Below are 25,325 nucleotides of genomic sequence, written 5' to 3'. Positions count from 1 at the left end.
TTTTTTTTTCTATGGGTTTGTTTCTTCTTGGTTATTTTATATAAGCAGATTCATATAACATGTGATCTTGTTTTGGGCTTCTTTTACTTAATATGTTTCCAAGTTTATGCTTTTTAAAATAAAAAGGTTTTACATGGGTTTTTCTGTGTTTGGGGTATATGTGTCCAGCATCTGTGTAGATGTCAGAAGACAATTTGTGGGAGTCCGTTTTTCCCTTTCATCACATGGGTTCTGGGGTCTTCAGACTTGGTGGCCAGTGCTTCTGTCAGCTAAGCTATAGATAGTCCAGTATTGGTCTTTAAATACCATTCTTTCTTCAAGGAATCTGGTTTTCTTAGAGAAATAACTGGTTTCAGAACTAGCATAAAGAAATAAAAAACAGTGTGAACTTGGACCATTGTGTTGAGACAAAGGAAAAAATATGTGGAACTGTAGTTATAGAATGATAGAGCCATATTTAAAGTATGCAAATGAAAACAACAACAAACCCAAGAGCCCAGCTCGAGAACAAGGAGCTTCCACTGATCAAAGTTAAAGATAGTGAAAGGAGATTATTTAGTGGAAAATGAATGCATAATGAATAAACCACTGAGCAAATAAACAATTGAGCAAACAGCTAATGAATCTAGAAGGAATGGCAGGGCTAGGATTTCTCTGTCTGCCAACCACTGATGCACTGATTCACGGAAGAGTTCTTGAGATACACTACAGAGTAGTGGATGAAAACTTGAGGGTAGCATTTGCACAGCCTCAAAGTGTGTCCCCACAATTACATTTTAATTTCAAAGGTTGGAATCATGATTTACTGTGGTGACCTGGTCAACACGATCTTAACCATGTGAGCAAGGAGAACATGTCATGATGTAGTTGCCTTTTGAGATGATGCAGGAGCAGTGATGTCTGGAAGCATAATTAGGAAGTGTAAGACATGCTCACGCTCAGGCTGTTTTGTAACGTGGCTGGCCTCTGCTCTCCAGATGTCAGTCACCAAGAAAATCTCAGGCACTGCTTTGTGTGGTGACATTCACCTTTAATCACAACACTAAGGAGGTGGAGGCAGGGTTAGTGTGATGTTTTTACTCTTTTGAGTATCTGAGGCACATCCAGGCAAGCCTTAGACTTCTGTGATAGAAAAACTTTTTGGGCTTCTGTACCGTTGTTGAGTGATTGCGTTAGCTTTCTGTGGGACGGAAGTGTCCCCGTGTTAGCCAAGTGGAGCCTTCCTTCAAGTGTAGACTGTGCAGCTGACTTTTGATGTTTATTTTTGTCAGAAGTTAACCATTTACAGTCAAAAGACCCTAATCAATTTAAAAGGGTAAAAATAAGGCAGGGAAAGAGATATTTAGCAATTGTGAACATAAAGTGACATTTGATGTTAATTAGAAGTGTTTACATGAAAAGGAACATTATAAAGTGAACAAGAGCTAATCACAAAGGAACTAACAAACCTAACACTGTTTGTGTAAAACATGGCAATAATACAAACATATGAGAAGGAAGGAAAATTACTTAGAGTGTGGTATGTGTGTGTGCGTGTTTATTGTAGTTCTGGGGCCTAAACCTGAGACCTCACAAATGCTGAGCAAGCATTCTACCCCTGAGCAACACGCTCAGTATATTAAGTATATTAAAGCTATACTTTTAGGTCAAATAAGGAATTTACTTAATCAATATAGTCTTTTTGTAAAATACGCAAAGGAGATGGAGAGATGGATTAGCAGTTAGGAGCACTTGCTGCTCTTCTAGAGGACCAGAGTTCAGATCCCAGTACCCATGTTGGGTGGTTCCCAGCCTCCTATAACTTCAGCTCCAGGGGTCTGATACCCCTTTCTGACCTCCACGTATACCTGAGTATGTGGCATGCACAAGCACGCATGCACGCGCGCGCACACACACACACACACAATAACACAAATCTTAAAGAGGTAAAAATTCAAGGACATGGATTTGTGCACCTGAAATTGAGGAAGGGGAGGTGGGGCTATGTGGTGGCTCAACAGGGTTAGGGTGCTTGCTGCCATGGTGACCTGAGTTGAATCCCCAAGATCCATAGAGTAGAGGAGAGAACTGGCGGTAAATTGTCCTCTGACCTCTCCACGTAGTCACCATGGCAGCCTCCTCACTCCCCACCTGCCATGTAAACAAATACAAATGGAAAAGATTGTAAAGGAACAAAGTGAAACAACATAAAACCTAAGGTGAGGAATCGAGGATTAAAGGAATTGTGATTTGAAAAAAAAATTCAGTTCAATAAATAACATGTGAGACCTGGGCTTATAAAACATTAGTAGAACAGAATCCCCTTCCTGATAACACAGGGAGGAAGCTAACTCTGGAGCATAAATTATTATGGAAATAATTAGAAGAAGGCTTCATGCAGTTCTGCTGTGCAAACTTGATCTTTAACAAGTGGAGCTGATGATGGGGGTCCCTGTTGATGAGCCACAGGAGAGGAAACCGACCTGCTTGAAGAAGACATTTATTTTGCAGAACACTAAAACTGGTTGGGGAGAAACATCAGAACGTGACAAAGGGTGTGGCAGATAGAAGCCTGAGTCAGAAAGGGGTAGACTCTGTCCTCAGCATCTCTGTTCCCAGTTGCATGAGAGATTCTCATGAGAACAGCAGGCAGGAGGATGTGGAAGCAGGAATAATGCAGCTGTTAGTTTGACCCCGCTATTGGGAGCTGATGACTGAGTTAGGGAGCCCGAGAAGCACAGCCTAAAATGGGACCTCCCCTGATTCTGTACTTTGATATCTGGGGGGTTATCCAAACTCATCAATTTCAGGAGAAGCCAGACTGACCTGGGAAAGTGCCAGAGTACCGTGTTGCACATGTTCACCAAGGGCCCAAAACACCTGCTAGGGCAGCATCCTAGGCAAGTAGTACCTCCCTGGGAAGAAGGATAACAGAACTGAAAGCCAGACCTCCAGTGAGGCTTAGTGTGGAACCAGCTTGAGGGAGCCTGTACCCTCCCTGGAAAGTCTGGCTCTTGTGGAAACAGCAAGAGACGAAGCCATTGTGGATGTGGTAGCAGAATGGGACAGAGTTGCATAGTCCTTCATTGGAGCATATGAGGCCATGGAAGTGACGCTATGCTCTACCATGAGACGTGATCTATGTTGGGTGGTCCCAGTGGTCCAAGAGGAATTAGAGAGTTAGTTCACTTCCAGTCCTGGCAATACTCCTAATGATCTGTGACATGTGGGCAACCTTTTGCCCCTTTTGTTGGTCCAGTGTCCTTATATTTCCAGTGGAGTTAATGACAGTCTGCAGTGTACTGCTGTTGTGGACAGCTAGCTGAGAAATTAGCTAGTTTTCAAAAGCCCTGTGACAAATTGTAGGAAGGGACCCTTTAGATGTTAGGACTGCAGATTTTTAAAAGGAGAGAACATTGATAGATTTTGTCATATTAAGACTGATTCCATTGGTTCTTTAGGGGTAGCATAGTTGAAAATATGAAGATTAATGTTTACATTATTTTGCTTTTTGAGCTCATTGGGATTAAAGAGATAATGGCTGTAGTAGTCTTCTTGTGTATTCTGGTTGTGACCACATTGTCCTTTGGCATGTCCTTTATTTGTAATGAGTACTGCTTTTGCAGTAAAGTTGCTCCAGAATAAAACGCACACCTGAGGATTGCTCTAGTGGGCTTTCCATTGTGTTTTCTAGGACGGGTGTCATGAAAGAACACTTGGGCTAGGATTCTGGAAGGACAGCTGAGTCACTCTAAAGTGGCACATGGTACACATTGGCCCAGATACCTCACTGGATGCTGCTCTTTCACAAGTCCCTCTCAATGTACCCTGACATATTAAAATAATTCAGATCTACATTTTAACACATAACGAGTCCAGATACTGACTATTCGGATCTGATTGGCTGTTAGTCTGTGTTGTTTGACAAATTTCAATAAATAAAAATGATGATTTTGTAGGATTTACTTTAGAGTGTTGCCTAGTGCCGTGGCTATTGTTCAAACACAATAGCTTTTAAATTGAACTGCTTACAGAGCGATCTGTAAAATCTTGCTAGATGTCTCTTTATAACTGTGGTGTTGGGGGAGGGATCATCATTTGTTTTCTGCAGGCAAGTTAATGGGTTAAAATGGCAATGGCAACTACGTTCTCTTAGAAGGCTTGAAGAGTGCACTTAACCACTTGCTCGGCATTTAGAGTAAAGAATCGACGCAGTCATTTACAGGCCAGTTGGTCTTTGAGAATATTGAAAAGTAGAGGTTCATAAAAAGAATATTATACTATGTTTGACTGTGTATGTGTGTGGGTACGTGTGTGTGTGTGTGTGTGTGTGTGTGTATTGTATTGTATTGTATTACTGGTTGAGTTTTAGTTAACTGTTCCTGTTTGTTATTGAAAAAACTGGGGAACAAGGTAATTAGTTTTTTTTGTTTGTAGTTTTAGTTGCGAGAGAAAAGGAAGGATTGAATAGGAAGATATTAGTTTTCTAACTCTAACCAGATGGACAAAACAGTAATCTTGTTAGTTTCTTAAGGCTTTATTATTTGGTTTTGGATTTTTGAGACAGTTTCATGTAGCCTAAACTGGCTGGGATATCTGCCTGCTTCCTGCCCGCTGTGTGCTGGGACTCTTTATCTTCTGACATTTTAATAAAATAGCATTATTAAGAGATTAATATACTATTTTTATTGTTTCTTCTTTAGAAGTTTCTATATTTTAAAAATGTTTGCTTAGGAAGTTTATTAAGTCAGTTCTAGAAAATTCCAAATGTTATCCCTTTTATTCCACCACTATCTTTACTTTTCTCATTGTTAGCATTGATTTATTAATTTTTAATTCTTTCAAATGTTATTACTATGAATGCTTAGAGTATTAAAATACTGTTATTTTAATCTTAATATACTCATGAGTCTGAAGTGTTTTAATGCCTTCATTTTGTGATTGTCTTTTTAATTGCAAAGGAAAATTATAGGTATGCTGCCAAAAGAAAAATAATTAAAATTGGACAATAAATTGGGTTATGTTGTAGAACTCTGATTTCTAGGGTTGCAATGTAAAGTAAAATACTTAAGAAAAATAAATCTAGCACAGCTGAACTCTGAGTTGCCTATATATTCTCATTTAGAAGTACCTCTCATTATGGAAAGCCACTTGAATTGCTCTATGCTGGAAACTTAATGCACCACTCAATTACTATTCTTTAGCCCAATTTAAAATAATAGATTGGGAGTAAGGTCTTAATGCAGTGTAACCTTTGGAACATTAGAAATAACCTCTTTCTTTCCAGAAATCAGTGTACAGTAAGGATATTAGTTTTATCACACTACATGAATAGATTTGATGTAGCCCTTAGGCCCTTTTACATTGCATAAGCAGACTGATTCCTCTCTTACTAAGCTCATTTTAAGCATGAATTACAGTGTTAGGAAATGTAGACTTATTTCCAAACATTGTTGATGACCTCTGATTCTGTTGACTTGGTTTACATATGTTAATATTTTATATTATTATAAAACAAGTATTTTAAAAATGTCTGACATGGCTGGATGTAATTTTACCACATTCTTGCTTTCTTCTTTTGAAGTCAGACTGTAAACACCTGTGAAGCTGTACAGGAAGCAGCAGGACTTTGAGGCCATGTAAAGGGGCTTCATGAAAGGCATGCTGTCTGTTCTTGTCAGGCTACCACTTACGGTAGCCATCAGATTTCTCACTTAGTATAAAAAGCATATTTTCTATGCTAGGTGAAAATGTTCACAGGAACTAATTTACATGGCCTCTCAAATTCCTTTTGGAATAAGGGAGGATACAAATAAGCAAATAGTAATAAAACTAATTTGCATACTCTAAAATGTTGGTCTTAATGGTTCTGATGGAAGGTTTCCAATTTGTAGCAAGCCACTGATTTTTAGGAAAACAAATTATATTGAAGTGTACTTTATTTTAAAAATTATAATACCAAAGTACAGTACAGCCCACTTCTGCCACAGCAACATGAAGTAGCAACAGGAACAAGCAAGTGTTGCGCTCAACCAGATTTGGTCTGGAATTTGCTGGGCTCCAAAAGGACCCAGATTCTAGACAAGTAGTTTGTTCTTTACTGATTCTTTCTGGAGCATTTCTTTGATAATCATCTTAGAATTGTTATTCATATAATGTGCAGGGGCATCTTGCTTACATGTATGCCTCATGTGTGCTTTGTGCCTGTGGGGACCAGGAGTGGGCATTGAATCTCCTGGGATTGTAATTATAGCTGTCATGTGGGTGCCAGGACTCAAACTCAGGTCTTGTGTAAGAGCAGCCAGCGCTGTTAACCAGTGAGCGAGCTCCAGCTCTGCGATCAGCTTTCATGAGATTACCTTTGCGTCTGTACTTGACAACTCAAGAGAACCTTAAAAGTGTCAGAGCAGCTCCTAGCTACATACATATAGTTAACAATAGATGGAAACCTTTGCAGTTCTAAGCCTTGTCTGTGCTGATGTTGAGAAGTGTATGATTATCTCACTTCTAATCATGTGATCTGCTTCTCCTGCTAGGTTCCTGTGGCTAGAGCAAGCATTCTTTGGTTAATTGGAGAAAACTGTGAACGCGTTCCTAAAATTGCCCCTGATGTGCTGAGGAAAATGGCTAAAAGTTTCACCAGTGAAGATGATCTGGTGAAGTTGCAGATTTTAAATCTTGGAGCAAAATTGTATTTAACCAATTCCAAGCAGGTAAGAGACTGCCCTTTATTTACCTTACAGGTGCTTTCCGTTACCAAGCGCCTGAAGCTTTTTCACGAGTTGCCCCATGCACTCAGCATCTCAGCCCTGTTTGTATTAGGTCCTGAGGAGGAGTGCCAACAAGACATCCTGATCTAGTAGTAGGAAAAGCAGGCTCAGAAGAAGAGCTGTGTGGAGATGCAGTTGTGATGAGGGAGTTTCAGAAGGTCTGTGGAAGGACGGGTTGATGAATGTTTATGAATGGCAGACGCTTGAGAAGGGACTGGAGGGGGTCAGTATACAGTGTGCAGAACATGCGAGGGAGGTGTAATGAGATTCTTCCCACCAGCCTGGTCCCAGAGCCGCGTCAGTCCCACATGAACACACAGGACCCTATGTTAATTATGAAGCTGTTGGCCACTTGCTATGGTTTCTTATTGGCTAGCTCTGACTTCATTATTAACCCATAACTGCTAATCTGAGTATTTCCATGTGGTCTTCTCTTATTGGAGAAAGGGTTCAAAGCTCTTACTACTCTCGAGTCCTATGTGGTGGCTGACTATGCCTCTGTTTCCCAGAATCCTCCACCTCTCCTACTCCCACCTTTCTTGCTTCCCTATTGGCCAATAGTGCTTTATTCATTAACTAATAAGACAAACATATATACAGAAGGACTTCCCCCATCAGGGAGAGGACAGGGCAGAGCTGTGAAACTCTTTGGTGAATTGAGGATATTTGTAGAGATGCATTCATTAAAGTGTGTACTGTAATCTGAGTAAGTTGCTTTGACTGAAATGTAAAAGTTCTTTTGCATGTATTTATTTTTGCCATTTTTAAAACTAAGTATAAGCAGACCACTGTTTAGAGCTGGCTCTGCACAAAGTCTTATTACTTATCTGTAGAGCTGAGTCCCTGGGATATTGGACTCACTGAACCTTTCCAGAACTTTCACTGAATTACAAGCTTCTAGAGAATGTGTATGTCAGTTTTTATAAGGTATAGTACATTGCATTAATCTGTATACAAAGAGAATAGTTGAATCATAAATTTTGCTATTCCATAATGTCCATACTTGCTGCTAGGGAACTTCCCCAGTTGGTCAAATTCTTGCTGAACAGCATGAGTACCTGAGTTTTATATCCAGAACTCACTTAAAGATAAAAGTAAAATTGTGGCAGTCCATGCTTGCAATTCCAGAAGTGGGGAGGTAGAGCCTATAGATGTTGGGCTAGCTGTTCATCCAGTCTAGTCTAGTTGGTAAGCTCCCGGTCGGTTAGAGACAGACGCTGCCTCAAAAAGACAAGGGGTGTGTGGAGGTGCTGTTGCTCGATGGGTCCCAGTCTTCACCAGATTTGACAGCCTGTGTTTGAGCCCTGAGAAGCGTGTGGTGGAAAGAGAGAACCAGCTCCTACAAGTTGCTCTCTAACCCCCACCTCAGTGTCATGGCAGACTTGCTCTTTGACTCGCTCTTCTCTCCTCTCCTCCCCTTCCCTCCCCTCCCCCTCCTTCCCTTCCCTTTTCTCTGAATAAATAAACAATAAAAAATTATGACAACAAATGGTAGATGGCTCCTGAGAATAGTACCCATGACTAACCTCTAAACCCAACAAGCATATTTCTGGAGATAATAGATACAAACGGGAAACTAGGACACAGAACAGAAGCACAGCCGCCTGACCATTTAGTGAAGGAAGACAGAGAAGAAGACGCTGCAGACTGACGGGCTTGGGGAGCGGGGCTCAGGGGGATGTCTCAGGGTTATGGTGTGCCTGACGGTGGGCGGCATCAGGCGCTGCACATGGTAACTACGGTAACTGCCTTCTGAGAGGAAAGGAGAGGACAGTGTGCAGGCAAGCTGCAGACGTGACAGAGCTGAGGAAGGGTTCCAGTGCTGAGAGTGGAAGAGCCTGGAAGTCGGAGTCACCTGCTCATGCCTTTGGATGACTCCTGACACAGACATGTGCATGGTGGATTCAGAACAGCACCCTAAAAATGAAAGAGCTGGCCTGAAGTTTGAGGTGTAGCCAGGAAGTAGAGTGTACAGGTTGAAACCCATTAACTGTGTGCTGAGACTAGCAAAACCCCAGTACTAATTAGAGAATGCTAACAGTGTTGAGATGGTGTCTGTAATCCAGAGTTACTCTGTATATGGAGAACCACAATGGTGGCTTAATGGACTTCCAGTCTCAGCGTGGAAAGCTGAAAGAGTGCTAGAGACAGAATTGCTCACAAGTACACAGCCTTAATGCAGTAAACTTCATGTTTAACCCAAAGAAAAGATTGGGAAAATAGGACCTTTTTTTTTTTTGGTTTTTCGAGACAGGGTTTCTCTGTGGCTTTGGAGGCTGTCCTGGAACTCGCTTGGTAGACCAGGCTGGTCTCGAACTCACAGAGATCCGCCTGCCTCTGCCTCCCGAGTGCTAGGATTAAAGGCGTGCGCCACTTTTAAGAAGGAAAAATATTCATAGAAACCAAAGCTGGATTTACAGGTAAACATTTTGAAGCAACTGTTAGAAATCTGGTTAGTGATATAAGAAAAGTAAACCCATAATGACTGAAAAGAAATCTCAGGAGGGAAATGTAAGTTATTTTAAAAAATCAAATAGAAATTATAAAGCTGGATTAGGCGTGGCACACTTTTAACCTAGCACTGCAAAGGCAGAGACAGATGAGTTCTCTGAGTTTGAGGACATCCTCATCTACATAGTGAGCCTCAGGCCAGCCAGGGACACAGAGCAAGGCCCTGTGTGCTCAGTGTGGGATGCTCCTGAACTCCTTGTGTCCCCTTGTGCAGCGTGGTTTGACTAGTCTCCTGCTGTCTGTCCCCACTTCTCCTCTGGAGGTGGAAGATAAAGATGCTGTACTTCTTAGTACAAGACCTTCCAATACCACACTTTATTGTCATCTCTGTCTTCTTCATCTTCTGATCCCCTCTTCCTCTGTCTCTGAACCCTTTCACTGAAGAACAACCTATTGGTCCAGGTCATTTACTTTGAGTGGTATGTATTCGTGTGTTTGTGTGTGTGTGTGTGTGTGTGTGAGAGAGAGAGAGAGAGAGAGAGAGAGAGACAGAGAGAGAGACAGAGAGAGAGAGAGAGAGAGAGAGAGGGAGGGAGGGAGGGAGGGAGGGAGAGAGAGAGAGAGACACTGAGGATTGAACCCAGGTATTTGTGCAAGCATTCTACCTCTTATGTAGTTTAGGTAGTATGTATTCTACTGACAGAATTATAGAGCTGCTTTATTTGGTATTTTATGTCACTGTATGACTTGAAGCTCCTTTATGTATTTTTTTTAATCTGCTAAAATATGGCTTGGTATTTTAAAAAATATGAACTTAAGTAAACCAAACTTGTAACCCCAGGCTCTTTTAGATAAAAGCTTGTCCTTGGATCCTTGGGAAATAGCTTTTCTTATTTAACAATTTCATACAGATAATGTGTTTACATTCACACATGCCCCCACTATACTGTCATCCTCTTCCTCTCCCTCTGCACCACCCTTTTTTTGGCAGCAGTTTTTAATCTGCTCTGTGTCGTGACTACCCTAGAACTATGTGTTATTAGTGCTGGGAGCATATGTGATTATGAACAGACCTTTGATTCCTGCTGCACCATTTACTTTCTGGCAAGTTACCAGATTTTATTTTAACAATAAGGGAGGCAGTTCAGCTACCAGTAATTATTTTCTTCTTCAAGGAGAAACCTACTCATTTGAACCCATTCTGAAGGAAGTGTGGTGTAATCCCTCGTTTGCTAGTTAGTGGAGAACAGTGTTAGATAAAAATATCCAGTGGACATCATGTTGGAGTGGTCACAGGGAAATGGTGTCACTGTATGTGGGAAATGGGAGAGGCATTATGACTTGTTACAGTTGCTGATGTCTGAGTTCCTGAAACAAGGTATGAAGACTCAGCATGGGCTTGGTTAATATGGCTATTAGCAATTAAAAGTAAATAAAGGATACCTCTAAGAAACATTAGTAATAATATCTGATGTTTTCATTATAGAGTTAAATAAGTCAGTGTTATTCTTATCACCTGTCTTTATATTGGCAAATTGCAAACTCATGGAAAAGAACATAACAGGAAAAATACATGTGTCTGTCTGTCCTCAGGACCCAATCACTGTCAGCATTTGCTGCATTTCTCCTTATAAAAAGTGTTTGGCACTTGACACTTCTGTTCATATCTTTCTTCTTCCTTATTGGTGACCACTACTGAACTGTTGATGTGTTTCAGTCAGTCAAGCTTATTTTCATTATAAGAGCATGCATTAATAAAGTTGCATTGCCTTCTAGTTCTATGTGTGTTCTACTTTATTATCGTTTTGCAACCTTTCATGTCATGTCTTAGAAATAGTGATATGTACAGATGTGGTTCATTTACTTTTTGATATTCTGTGAGATACTCAAGTTTCTACTCTGCTACTTAGAAAGTGAGCACTTTTTACTCACTGGGTACATTTTGATTCACAGTGGGAAACTGGGTGAATTGCACTGAAATTTTGGGGATCCCTCCTAAAGTTAGGAGCATGTTTCGTTTTCAGCAATCTCCTTGCTTTACCCTTTGTTTTCATTTGACAAAAGTTGGGTGCTATGACGTTACTGCCTAGCTTTCATTTCTCTCTCTCCCTCATCCCCCCCACTAAGAAGATGAAGTAAATATGGACTAGAAAGGAACACCTGGACTAGGGCTGTTGTTCAATGGTTTAGCACTTGCCTGGCATGTCTGAGACCCTCAACTCAATTCCCAGTACTCCCTGCTTCGACAAAAAACAAACAGGGAGATCTTTAGAAAACCTTCCAAATTGGCAGGAAAGTGGTTTTTGTTGAATTTAAAACCTTCATCAAGTCACAGAAAAGAACCTTTTGGTCATAAAAGTACAGAACAGTAGAACTGCTTAGATTTGCCTCTAGGGTAGGTTAAGAATTCTAATGCAGTTTCCACATATATTTATCAATCTCTTGCCTTTAAAAAATAACTTGTTATACTGAATGCTGAATTCGGCTTGTCTTTTTGCATTCCTTGCAGTAATAGTGTCTTAGGCTAGTCTTATGACTATTTCAAATAACCATTATTATTTTGTACTAACTTTTAAACAACATTCATGCATTGTATAAGGACATTTTGGACATTAACAGACCATGTATATAGTGGTGGCTCCACTGGTACTTGGTGATGTAGAAGTTGTGTGTGTTTGTGTAAGTGCACTCTGGCCCCACAACTAAGGAGCTGCCCAAGGATTACATTTCTCCGGAGCATATCTTTGTCATTAATGTGTAATTGTTATTAGAAGAACTTAATTGTTTGAGTAAATAATTGCCACTTTATTACTTGTTAGACTATTTAGGTAAGGATATGGTGCTCATATCTTAGATATTTTAAATAATTTATGGGGTCTTGGGCAGTAGGTCAGTATTTATCCCTGGCACACAAAAGGACTTTGGGTGTCCCTCCCACAATGAGGGATGCTAACTCAGCCTGGGCTCTTGGGAAAGGCCTAGGCCCTGCCCTAAATGAAATGACAGACTCTGGATATCCACATGAAGAGCCTCACCCTTCCTGGGAAATGGAGTGGAGATTGAGTAGGGGGTTAGGGAGGGAGGGTGGGGGAGGAGGGGAGAGAGAGAGAGGAGGGAGCTGGGATTGACAGGTGAAGCAAGCTTGCCGCTAAATAAATAAATAAATAATATATTGTATGAAAAATTCAAATTTAAAAAAATTCCTTACTTTTTGTAATGCTTATCCTCAGATTCCATTGCCTATGTACCAGTCCGTATGAAGAGCATGTAATTGCTGTAAATAGTGTTTGGATAGTCTTAGCTATTAGTTGGTAGCAGTAACAGTTTCTTAAATCTAATCAGGAAAATTAAACTAAAACCAAAATTTAATAAATTAGAGCAGAGGGTATTGAGTACTTCTGTTGGAGTCTATTTTATCTCATTTCTTGGCTTATATAATTTTTTTTTGTAACCAGTGTTACTTAGTGTTTTGAACTGGAACCTTCGTGATGTTCAAATGTCACTTATTTACTTAAATGTCATTCCCTTTCCCTGAGAAATCTCATTCATGATAATTGTCTCAGTGTCCTGTCCAGTTAAGATGTGTCCCAGTTTTAATTTTTAATGAGGCAGTGTCCATAATGGTTATATTATAGTAACATACAAGTAGATCCCTTCACCTCTGCTTTGAACCTCAGCTCTGCCATGGCCCTGTTCAGTGCTATGTGAGCTAAGTGCAGTGGCCCATACTTTGTAGCACCAGTGCTGGCGGGAGGGGAGGGGCTGATCCTGCTACTGCTCCTTGTTCAGTCAGTTGATGCAATCCATGGGCTCTGAGTTCAGTGAGAGACCCTGTCTCAAAACATAAAGTGGAATGCACAGAGGGAGACACCCAAGCTAATCTCTGGTCTACAAACACACATGCATACAAAATGCATACAACACACACACACACACACACACGAATATCATATGTAGAGAATACATTGAAAATACTAGCAATTTCATAATTTTTAAATATAAATTTTAATTTTGAAAAATATAAGACTTTATTTAAAGTAGATACCTTTCAAAATACATTCTTCAGAGAAATGCCAGTGCATTACTAATAAAGACAAACAGCAAAGAACTCGATTACTGTAGCGTGTGATAATAATTATTCTACTTACTTCAATGCATCATTGCATATAGGTATACCTTTTATGTTGTCAAGAATTTTATTTTGAAAATACATTTTAATATAACTGTTTTATAAGTCATACATATTTTAATTATTTTCAATGTAAATGATGTCTGTTAACATATTTTAAAGGTTAAATTCTGTAAAACTTTGGGTGTTAAGGAATTTATGACTACTAGTTTATTAAGTTGTATTAGTAGAATTCATTTCTTTGGTTGAATTGAGTTGCAGATTCTCAGTCCCAGTGCTCAGAAGGATGTGAGTGTTAAGTAGCTGTGGTTTTCCACTCTGATTTAAGGAGAGTATTGGGTACATGAGTTCACAGCTCTCCGCTCCGGGTAGTCACACTTCAGTGTACCACACCCTGTGTAAGGCGATGCATTTCTCATCTGCCAGATGCTGGCTGGTTGTCATTCTTTTAAACAGGAATCAGTCTCTACTTAGAGATGAAGCAACATGGACATCAGTTGTTGGTTACTCGATTCGGCAAAGATCTACAAGCATTTTATAATTCTTCCTGAACAAACCTAGATCATTGCTTTTAAACACCTTGCTGCCAAAAGAAGTTGCTTCCTCTCCCAGTCAGTCATCTCAGATGATTATTATTTTAAGATGCAGCACCCATTCCTGATCTCTGACGTGTTTATTCTAGCGTTGTCTTTGCGTTTCCCTGTTGTGATTGATTCTGTTTTTATCTGTTTCTAGTGTGTGTAAAATATTCTAATGTAAATGATTTACTATCCTTTTGTTATTTTTTCCTTATTTTGTAAATCCTACTTAACTTATATTTACAATTGTACACATGTAGCCTTTTAAATTAAAATTGCTTTTTCATTTACAAACACTGTAGTTTAAAATACAAACCTATTATGTTACATTCCAATTTTGGTTTAATTATTATTAAAATCATCTCAATATATGTTAATATAGTGCATTCAGAAGTTGACTTAGCAAGCCTGATTAAACTGTAAAAGCTTACGTAAATAAATAAATGACCAATATTACTAGAGGCTATAAGCAGCATGGCGGAAAAATGGAAGAACTCTTTTATCCTAGTTTTTAGAGGGCATCAGCAGCTTGCTTTTATGAAAAAGTAACAGCTAAATGCACTGCAAATAATTTGCAGTAATCCAGTTCAGTGATTCATGTGTCTGCTTTAATGGGTCATAATTCAGGGTAAAGTAACTGAGTGCAGTCAGAGTGCAGACACTGCGTATGCCAGGGACAGTATCTCTTCATAAAGCACACCTCAGGAGAAGCAGTTTGCCAGTCCCTAATACTCTCTGATGTTTTGATGTCCTGCATATTTTTCCGATTAAGTTTTGAGTGCCATGTTTTTAGTTGTATTTCCACATTCATTATTCTCACGTAGACCCTTCAGCGGGTTTGCCATATATGATTATTTTTTTAATGATGCCTTTCTTTCCACTTCAGCAGTTTAATAATCTAGCACATGGCTGCTTCTCGGTGCTCAGCATTCACCTCCCCAGCACAGAGGAGGACATGTGCGTTGGCTTCAGAATTCCATTTGCCATGTTAGAAATGCATATTCCCCATGGAACGACATTTGTTTGACATAACCATTCATTTTTATTACGTCTTTAAATATGTTTATCCAGAGTTATCAATAATCATAAATAACCGTATTTTCAACTTGTTCTGTTTTTTTCGAACAGACAAAATTGCTTACCCAGTACATATTAAATCTCGGCAAGTATGATCAAAACTACGACATCAGAGACCGCACAAGATTTATTAGGCAGCTTATTGTTCCGAATGAGAAGAGTGGAGCTTTAAGTAAATATGCCAAAAAAATCTTCCTAGCACAGAAGCCTGCACCGCTGCTCGAGTCTCCTTTTAAAGGTATATCAGACTGCATAGCTGTAAAACAAGTGTGTCGATGTGATGTGCTTCAAATTTATCTCCTAGAAAAACACATGACTTCCATGTCGATATATGAGAACAGTTACTTGTACCCATTCATCTGTTCAGGACAAGCTTTATTTTTATGTTTGTTAAAGTTTGTATTTCTGTAGCCCCATTTGCCTAAATAATTTCAGGTCCTCTGGTTTTTATTTTCCTCAGGTAGCTTAACTGATAAAATAGCTGTGGATAAAATAGTAGATAAAATAGCTGTTTTGTTTTTATAAGACACAGGCTTTATTTCAGCTTTAAATACTTTTATTTTCTGAGGGTTAAGTTACCTTAATAGTAAGTTACCAATTAAATATCTGTGTACACTTATGTTAGCATCTCTAGGAGAAATTATTTCATACAAATGTCTTTTTTAATTTAAATTCATTTTTCAAGGAAGAAACTTGTATTCTTCCCCCCAGCTTTTTAAAAAGGGACTAATTAAATATCTTATCAGTTAAGTAGCTATTATAGTTGGAATGCGTGGTTATATAGCTCGGTTTTCACATTGTTTCTTATTTAATTGTTGTAAAACGGTAAGTCTAATTCAGTTTCGCAGAAAAACTATTGAAATTCTGGATGTGTTTGTGCCAAGACATGTATATGGATTGTTTAACTGCACTGTCATTCCTAATATTCACAGTAAAGTAATTTTTAGAGAAGCTACATTTCAGAGCAACACCTCTAAACACACTGACTGATTAGCTTTTTATTGACCATTATGGGGGAGATTATTGTAATCTATGGGCTGAGATCTGTTTTCTGACCTATGAAGAGCTTCCTGGTTTGTATTTATTCCTTGACATTTGTGGTAATATGCCAATTACCTTGAGTTCGATTATGATTGTTATCTGTTATATACAGCTCATTTTGTTTATTTTCTATTTTCCTCCATTTTTAATAGATAGGGATCATTTCCAGCTTGGCACCTTATCTCATACTCTCAACATTAAAGCCTCTGGGTACCTGGAATTATCTAATTGGCCAGAGGTGGCGCCTGACCCATCGGTTCGCAATGTAGAAGTAATAGAGCCAGTAAGTTGACCTTTCTGAGATTAATTTTGTTCTTGCAATGAGAGCTTCTGAGATAACTATCGTTTTATATAAAAGCCTTTGGGCTGAAAACGGAATGCTGTTTGAGTGATTCTGAATGTAATGTGTTAGATATACCTTGCTGTATAGGAACTAAATATTGTTTTTCTTGCCGTGTGCGTGCACTATTCTTTGCTTCAAGGAAATAGAGAATTGTCTTCTCTGCATCAGTGCCAGTCGCATTTGTGTGATTGCATTTGTAGCTGTGTAGATTCAATTTCTAAGGTATTTAGTTTCAATGGATTGAACTTTTTCTACTTTGTTAGAGATTCGTAAGCTTCCTGTCAACGTTTTTATAAATAATTTTTGCTGTACTTTTCCAGAAAAGAAAAACCTGAACAAAATGTACTGAGTTTTCTGATGAGCCCTGTTTTAAGTGGTGTTTAAAATAAGTGGGGAGCATTGTGTACCAAAGATGACCTTGACAAGGTCACACTTAAAAATGAATAATATACAGTTTTCACTTTTCAAAAAAAATTGCCATAATACTTTTTCTAAATCTTTTCTTAAAGATACTAGCTATTAGGTTTAAATAGTTGATATTCTTTACTAATATTACCTGTTTATTGCTTTATAAATAAGTGTGATAAAGGACATTTTGCTTGTACTTAGAAATTACGTAGAATATTTCTGCTGCTTTTTAAGGTAGGATTAATTCAAATAGAGCTGTTGAGAATTACATTATGGATGTTTTTCTGATGTTAATGGCACAGTGAACTAGAATTCATATAATCAGAATTCTTTACCATTAACTCCTTTTGGAAAATTAGTTGACCTCGTTGTTCTCTTCCACATGCAAAGGAACAAATCATTGTTACTCTAAACATAATCCTTTTAATGAGCAGAGCCATATAACATGATTCCCCTGAGAAGCAGCTTTCTTTTGAATATAATCCTTATACTAGCTTTGGAGCATGTCCCGCAGCCGATGATTAGTCATATCCCAATCCAGAGCCTCGTGGTAGATGTTTGGCAAACATCATGCTTAAAACTCATAATGATATTATTATTGTTGTTGTTATTATCATTATTATTTGGTTTTCTGAGACAGAGTTTGTTTAGCACTGGCTCTCCTGGTACTCACTGTGTAGACCAGGCTCGCCTTAAACAGAGGTCTGCCTGCCTCTGCCTCCCACGTGTTGGGATTAAGGGTGTGTGCACTAGCAGGCCTGGCTCAGTATTTCTGTTTCATAGGTGAAGAAACCAAGGTTTAGAGATCCTAATTATTGTAGGTTCCCATAGCTCCTGTAGACAGGAATTGTCCTCCGTGTCGGCCATGCTTTCCTCATGCTTTCCTGCATGGTTGAGATGAGGAGGCCTGAGTTTGTTTGAGGATCTGCGTTGTTCTCTGTGCTTGGTGCCATCATTTTCACGTTTTAGCAAACTGTCTGTATTTAAAGCTGGCTAAGAAAAAAAAATCTAGAAGTTATAAAAACAGGGTTTGGGAGATGGCACTGTTGAGGACCTGGGTTTGGTCCCCAGCGCCTACATAAAACCCAGCTGTTCTGGTGTACATCTGTAAACCCAGCACTGATAAGTTGGAGACATGAGGTTGCTGGCATTCATGGGCCAGCCATTGTGGCTATGCTGCTGAGTTCCTGGCTCAGTGAGAGACCCTGTCCTATTCATGAACTTACCCAACACTGACTAGTCTTCATGCTCAGCCCCCATCCCATGAACACATAAAATATACACGTTAAAAATAAAAAATAAATATGATAAATGAAAGTTATGAAAATTCATTGCTTGTCTGCTCACCCTTGCAGATAAATTTGCCTGGTTTTCTCCCAGATCTAAACATTGTTCAGCATAATTGCCTCATTGTACAAGTTTTTCAGATACTGGGATATGAAGAGAATGTTCTCTGTTATGACTCTTCTGCAGACATTCTCTTTCCTGATAGTTATGCTTGCTTGCTGTTAAGGTGCTGTGCCTTTTCTTCATTGGGTACACAATGTTTTGGCTCCCACCACATCCACTATCTCTTTACCTTCCTCTCTCTTTCTCTGGAAAAAGTTTGTCTTCTCAGAAATGGATAACAATGCTGTGAGATTTAATTTTATCTCTGTAGTGTTCTTATATTGGTTAGCTGGCTTCTTGCATTTTCATGTGTTCCAAGCATTAACTTTTTTTGGTCTTTTTTAAAATTTAAATTAGAGACAGTCTTGTTTTACATATCAATCCCAGTTCCTCCTCCCCTCCTCCCCCACACCCCACCAACCCCCTATCTCATCCTCTTTCTGCTCCCCAGGGAGAGTGAGGCCTTCCTTGGGGTATCTTCAGAGTCCATCATATCATTTGGAGAGAGTATCCCTTTGTGTGGAATGGGCTCCCAAAGTCCATTTGTACACTAGGGATAAATACTGATCCACTACCAGAGACCCCATAGACACCGACATTCAGGGGGTCTGGGTCAGTCCTATGCTGGTTTCCCAGCTATCAGTCTGGGGTCCATGAGCTCCCCCTTGTTCAAGTCAGCTGTTTCTGTGCTCATCACTCCTCTGTCTCTGCAACTGGGTTCCAGGAGTTCAATTCAGTGTTTAGCTGTGAATCTCTGCTTCTGCTTCCATCAGTTACTGGATGAAGGCTCTAGGATGGCATATAAGATAGACATCAGTCTCATTGGGGAAGGGCACTTAGGATAGCCTCTCCACTATTGCTTAGATTGTTAGTTGTTGTCATCCTTGTAGATCTCTAGACATTTCCTTAGTGCCAGATTTCTCTTTAAACCTATAATGGCTCCCTCTATTATGGTATCTCTTTTCTTGCTCTCCTCTATTCTTCCCCCTACTCAACCTTCCTGCTCCCTCATGTCCTCTTCTCCCCTCCTCTTTTCTTCTCCTCTCCTTCTCTTTCTCCGAACTCCCTTTCCCTTACCCACATGCTCCCAATTTGCTCAGGAGATCTTGTCCCTTTCCCCTTCTCTGGGGGACCTGTTTTGTTAATTTCAGTTAATTTCAACAGAGACAAGTTGATTTTTTTCGTTTTGTTAACTTTATTACTGAAATTAATAATTAATAACTCACGGAGAATAATTATAGCTGATTGAACCAGATTACTATGTCCATTTAACCATGTAGCAAACAGATTCGTTCTACCGGTCTTTGAGATAGTGTCTTAAAATGTTCTATGAGGGGTACACTGAACTGTAATCATAATATAACTAGTTCTGTTCTGAAATGCATCCATAACTGCAGAAAGTATTGTCCAGATTATCCTTTTTGCCTTGCACCATGCCCCACCTCCCCCCTGGAGTCATAGAATGTGCTTTGTGCACTTGATACACTATATTAGTCTGAGTTTACTATCTAGTGATCCTCTAAGGTCAAATCTCATTATTATGAAATATAACTTAGGAAGAAAAATGGCTGAGGCTTAGATAATCTGACATTTTAATCAAAACAACAGGGAGCCTAGTCAGGTTGACACTGGAAGTCACTTTGAATTACACACCACCATTTCCAGGATATCAGATATAATGTATATTTATATTAAGGTACCAGCAAGTTTTGTGGCTCCTTTGGAGTTTTTTGTTTAGTTACAGAAAATCCTTTTTTTCCGGTAGCACAAAGACTGTCTTTTGCATATCAAGGTCATTTTTCTTTGTAACCATACAGGCAACAATCTGTGTAGAGGACCTTAGCTTTCATGCCTTTCCCTCCATCTCTTCTCCTCTTTCCTCTGTTCTTGCTTGCCGTGTTGTAGCGGTCAAACCACAGTCAATTAAATGCTGCTAGGCTTTGCCCCTTAAATGTCTAAAACTAAATGAAAATAGGAAGTCTTATATTCAGATAATTCTTATTAGTTTTCTTGTCATTTTCCAGGTAATAATTTTTCAGGCTACTGAAGCTTCTCTTGGGCAGTTGGGGCTTTTGAGCTTTAACATTTTTGTTATTTGTATTAGTGTTTTAAAACAGTCTCAGAAAATTGTAAGTAGCCTTTAGTGTTGAGAACAATCTTTGGATTAGGAACTGTGTCATGCTGTAAATTCCTTTACAACACACACACACACACACACACACACACACACACACACACACACACACACACACACACACTTTTTTTATCAGGCTGTCACACAATGAAAATTCAATTAAAAGTGTAGTAAATAAGTGAGTCTTAACCATTTTGACCTTTTGAGAAAGCTACATTTTCCTGCTTTTTAGAAGAGAAGGTTATGAAACGTAATTTTTCCAAGATGAATTAAGGTCACTGTTAGGACAGGTGTGTAGTAAAGACTTCTTCTAATACTGTGTTTAGTGAACATCAAAGAATATAATTTACTTAAATGCAGGCAAATATTTTCTGAGCATAAAATTGAAAGCCTTAAGGGTGTAATAGGTATAACTAATACTCACTGTGATAGATACACTTAGATGCTTCAGTGTGCAAGGTTAGAAATGTCCACTCTGGGAAATAAAAGACAAGTAAATCACATGGCGTATTAGAAGGCAGCTATACCGTGTTCTGAAGGAGTTGAGCTTGTGCTGAGATAGCTGATGTAAGGCCCTCAGACAGAGCAGGTCTGGAGTCTTTGGAGGAGCAGTAAGAACGGGCTGGAGGGGAGTGTGCGAAAGGAAGAGGAGGGAGTGGGGACAGCTTGTTGAGTCGGGCCAGGCAGACTGTTGTAGAGTTGGCCTGTTTATCGGAGTAAATTGAGAGCTACCAAGGTTTGAAGCCAGAGAGTAGCTGGACGCAAGTCTAGCTGCTGTGTTTAGCAAGCTTTGCTTGGGGTCAATGGAAAGGAGAAGCAAGGTTATCACTTAGGAGCCTGCTGCAGTATGAGGAGATTTAGGTGCCCAAACCAGGATGCAACAGCCTCACTGCGTGGGTTAGATGCTGAGGCTGTGGGAGAGAGAAGACAGGACTTACTGCAGAAAGATGATGTTCACTTCTTGCCTTCATTCACTATGGTTTGCTTGCTTTTGTCTCTCGTAAGTGCCACACCGTTTACATATAGTATTGTTGTCACTGTAGGTTACGTTCTCTGTGTCTCTCTTAAGTGCCACACCGTTTACATATAGTATTGTTGTCACTGTAGGTTACGTTCTCTGTGTCTCTCTTAAGTGCCACACCGTTTACATATAGTATTGTTGTCACTGTAGGTTACGTTCTCTGTGTCTCTCTTAAGTGCCACACTGTTTACATATAGTATTGTTGTCACTGTAGGTTACGTTCTCTGTGTCTCTCGTAAGTGCCACACCGTTTACATATAGTATTGTTGTTACTGTAGGTTACGTTCTCTGTGTCTCTCTTAAGTGCCACACCGTTTACATATAGTATTGTTGTTGTCACTGTAGGTTACGTTCTCTGTGTCTCTCGTAAGTGCCACACCGTTTACATATAGTATTGTTGTCACTGTAGGTTACGTTCTCTGTGTCTCTCTTAAGTGCCACACTGTTTACATATAGTATTGTTGTCACTGTAGGTTACGTTCTCTGGACCACCAAGCACAAACATTTGTTAAATAATCTGGAAACATAATGCGTGACTTAACAGTGGGTTCTGAATGAGAGTTTATGTTCTGTGTTTAAAAGTGGATAGTTTTGCTGTTGGGACTTGTAACAACAGTTGGTTTCCCTGTTGAAGTCTCAAACTTTCTTCAGAGTTCACAATTACATTTTTCACGAGTCTGAATTACTTAGTAAGAATTTACTAATGTTTGTTTTCTTTATATAAATAGGCAAAAGAATGGACCCCAGTTGGGAAATCCAAGAACGAAAAACCTGCTAAGAAATTTTACTCTGAATCTGAGGAGGAAGAAGAGGAGGAGGAAGAGGAAGAGGAGTCCTCTGATAGCAGCAGCGACAGTGGTGAGCTTTATAATTTATCAGACTGTATTATTCATACTATAGAGTGCGTGTGAATGCCCCTTATTCCTTTCTGTCACCCTCCAGCTGGCGAGTTGAGGGCCATATGCAGTGAGAAACATGCATAGTGTGGGTTCAGAATCCTGGGCTTCTGGTGCCAGCTAAGGGAGGCAGGCCCCTGCTTTTCCATCTGCTAGGTGAAGAGAAGACTTTCAAAGTGCACCTTTATGACTCTCATCTGTGTGTAACTCCTGCTCCAGGACCCCACCCCTCCAACAGACATACATATAGGCAGAACACAAAACACCAGTGCACATAAAGTAAAAATAATTATCAAATATATATTTAAAACTGTATGCCTTTAGTCCCAGCATGTGGGAGGTAGAGGCCAGCATGGCGTGCTTTATTTTATGCTTTACATGTGTGTTTTCCTCCTGATTGTTTATAAGCTTGTGCCTGTTGCTAGATAAGCGTTGTCCAACAGCTGTTTGAAATTCTGTTAGCATTGTGGCTCTTCGTGAGCTTGTCTGAATTGCACAGTAGTGAGTCCTGTGGTCCTGTGTGAGGGGCTCTACTGTAGCCCCTGGTGGAAATAGAACTGCCTAGTAAGAACTGGGCCCAGATTGCCATTGACTTCCATGTGGAGAGAGAGAGACAGAGACAGACACACAGACATTTCGATGCTGTGACCTGCCCCCAGTTGGTTCTTTGGGTGGGGTGGGGTGGTGCAGGCCTGTGTGTGTGTGAGCAGTCACCTGTGCGTGCCCGTGTGGAGGTTTGATGGGAATGTCGGGTGTCTTTCACTGTGCATCTTATTTTTTCAAGCTTTGTTTGCATGTGTGCATTTGCATGGGTGCGAGGGAGGCACTGTGTGGAGACAAGAGGGCGGCTTGAAGGAGTCCGTTTCCTCCTTCATCATGTGGGCTCTGGAGATGCAACTCAGTTTGGCAGCAAGCACCATTTCTCTGGCCACCGTATTTTTGGGAGGCTGTCTCCCGCTGCATCTAGACCTTACTGTTTGCCGTAGCCTGGCTGACAGCAGCCCTCCCCACCCTCCGCCTCCCAGCACCAGTTACACAGATGCACACCACCATGCCTGGCTTTTTCATCTGTGGTTATAGGGAGCCAAATGGAGCTCCTCATGCGTCTGTAGGAAGCACTTTACCCCCGAGCTACCTCCCAGCCAATGTAATTTCTTTTTGTTATTTCCAGTATAACCCAGTTAGTTAACTGGCCTACTGTGTGTGTATGTAACTTTGATTTCACAGAAAGTTCCAAGTGTCTTCCTTTAGAAGCTTTGTCTGGGTGAGGGTGAGGTTGTGAAAGATGCCATGGTGATTGTCTCCCCATGTGGTACTCTAATCACTACACGTTTCAAATCATGAACTCATCACAACTCTGAATTATTTCCCTCCTGCAAAGGAAACTGAGCCAGACATTGTGTAACTTGTAGCCCTAGAGCTAGTAAGTGGCGGAGCCAGGATCTGAACCTAGATGGTCTCACAGGAGAACCGTTTCATACCCCACTCTGTGACAGTCTAAAAGCACCGGCTGTCCTGGCTGTGCACTATGGTGTAGAAAGGAATCTTCATGAGCAGGTGCTGGAATGGTGTTTAACTACACGTTGGTTTTCGCTGAGGGCACTTCAATGTGTAAGTGGTAAGCAGGGACAGCGTTTTGTCCTTTCATTTGGTATACAGCTCTGCACCTATAGTCATCTGTAGTAGTAAAACACTGACACTGCATTTTAACATATACACTAACATTATGCATTTTGAGAGAAGGGCCCATATGTAGCCCAGATTGGCATGGCACTTAAGTCTATCCTCCTGCCTCAGTCTCCCGAACCTGCAATTGCAAGTGTGCTCCATCATGCCCAGCTCTTAATGCATCACTTCTGTAAGAACATTAGTGTGGTGTATAATCTCAGTCTCTCTCGGGCTAGGAAAAGTAAGTCATAACTCTAGGAATTTTGCTTGCTGTAAGACTTCCCTTCATTAAATAAAAATTTCAGTTACAAGTAGCAAAATTCAGAATTATTGCTTTCTTATGCCACACTCCTTAAAAAATATATATCATGCCATATCTAACTGCTTTAGGTTTGAAAGAGGCTCTCTCCAGCTGGCTTCCTTGTACATTTTGTCTTTACTCTCCCCATTATCTGAACAACTTCTTTTTGTGTGAGTCCCTGTTGAACTCTGGACTGATAGGACTTAGCACCGCCTTTCCTTCAGTCACTGTCCATCCGTCCGTCCGAGTCCCTGTTGAGCAGATGGTTCTGAACAGACAGGTTCCATGAGTCAGGACCTGCTTTCCTCTAGTCACCGTGATGGTTATGATCTCCTATGTGTAATTAAACGGTTGTAAGTGAAGGAGCAGTCGGTCTGTCTTTCAGAGAGCGAGTCTGGAAGTGGGAGTGGAGACACAGGCAGTGACAGTGAGGACAGCAGCGAGGACCCCTCCAGCGGACAGGAGAGTGAGACCGGAAGTGAGGCAGAAGCAGAAGGCAAGAGGGTGGCCAAGAGGAACTCAAGAACGAAGAGGACAAGGTGAGTTATTTCGTCAGCTTCCCTCAGGAAGTTCAGGGTTACTATTTCTCCTTAATTCACAGAGATGGGAAATGCCTGTGTATTTTCTCCAAAGTAGATGTTTAAGCCTTGACATACTGTGCTTAGGTTTCGTTTTGAACTTGAACAGATCTTAGGGTTGGTATCACCTTGGAAGGGGACCAAGCAGTGGGAATGAAACACTTAATTACCTTTTGCAGCAATTTTGCTGAGGACTAAAATTAAATCCCTCAGCACATTGCCATTATGTAACTAAGACAATTGATTTTTCTAAATAATGTTACATTAAAAAGATTATGATCCAAATACCAGAGTCAGAGGCTGTGAAGGAAGACAGGCAGGAGATACTTAAAGGTTAGTGCTTCTCAAGATCTGCCATTACCAACAGTGGCCTCGTGTGCTAAAGCACCATTAAGATTTTGAGTAATTGGGGCTAATACCTTGGATTGTGTGGCTGTTTTCCCCACTGCTGTCGGAGTGGCCTCTGCTGACTCCCTGGCCCTGCTGCCCACTCCCTTGATGAGCTTGCAGCTTGGGCTCAGTTGTGGCTGACAGCACTGATTGGGCGCAGTACGCTCTCTGC

General features: G+C 40.3%; 1 protein-coding gene across 3 annotated transcripts in view; it reads left to right on the top strand.

Moving 5' to 3' along the window:
- The window catches only part of Ap3b1 (adaptor related protein complex 3 subunit beta 1), a 194,720-nt gene that overhangs the window by 89,764 nt on the left and 79,631 nt on the right, over window positions 1-25,325 (top strand). For all 3 annotated transcript variants that reach the window (XR_005869832.1, XM_005065647.4, XM_040728840.1), the window contains exons 15-19: window positions 6,516-6,692; window positions 15,036-15,222; window positions 16,178-16,308; window positions 22,049-22,178; window positions 24,571-24,724. Coding sequence is in view for 2 of the 3 variants with exons in the window: in XM_005065647.4 (XP_005065704.1) it covers window positions 6,516-6,692; window positions 15,036-15,222; window positions 16,178-16,308; window positions 22,049-22,178; window positions 24,571-24,724 (779 nt within the window). In the remaining variant the exon portion in view is untranslated. The remainder of the gene's footprint in view (window positions 1-6,515; window positions 6,693-15,035; window positions 15,223-16,177; window positions 16,309-22,048; window positions 22,179-24,570; window positions 24,725-25,325) is intronic.

Source organism: Mesocricetus auratus, unplaced genomic scaffold, assembly GCF_017639785.1.
Source record: "Mesocricetus auratus isolate SY011 unplaced genomic scaffold, BCM_Maur_2.0 Super-Scaffold_100020, whole genome shotgun sequence".
In the NCBI taxonomy this organism is placed as follows: Eukaryota; Metazoa; Chordata; class Mammalia; order Rodentia; family Cricetidae; genus Mesocricetus; species Mesocricetus auratus.
The sequence above is the reverse complement of the archived record's forward strand: the minus strand, read 5'-3'. Positions and strand labels throughout refer to the sequence as shown.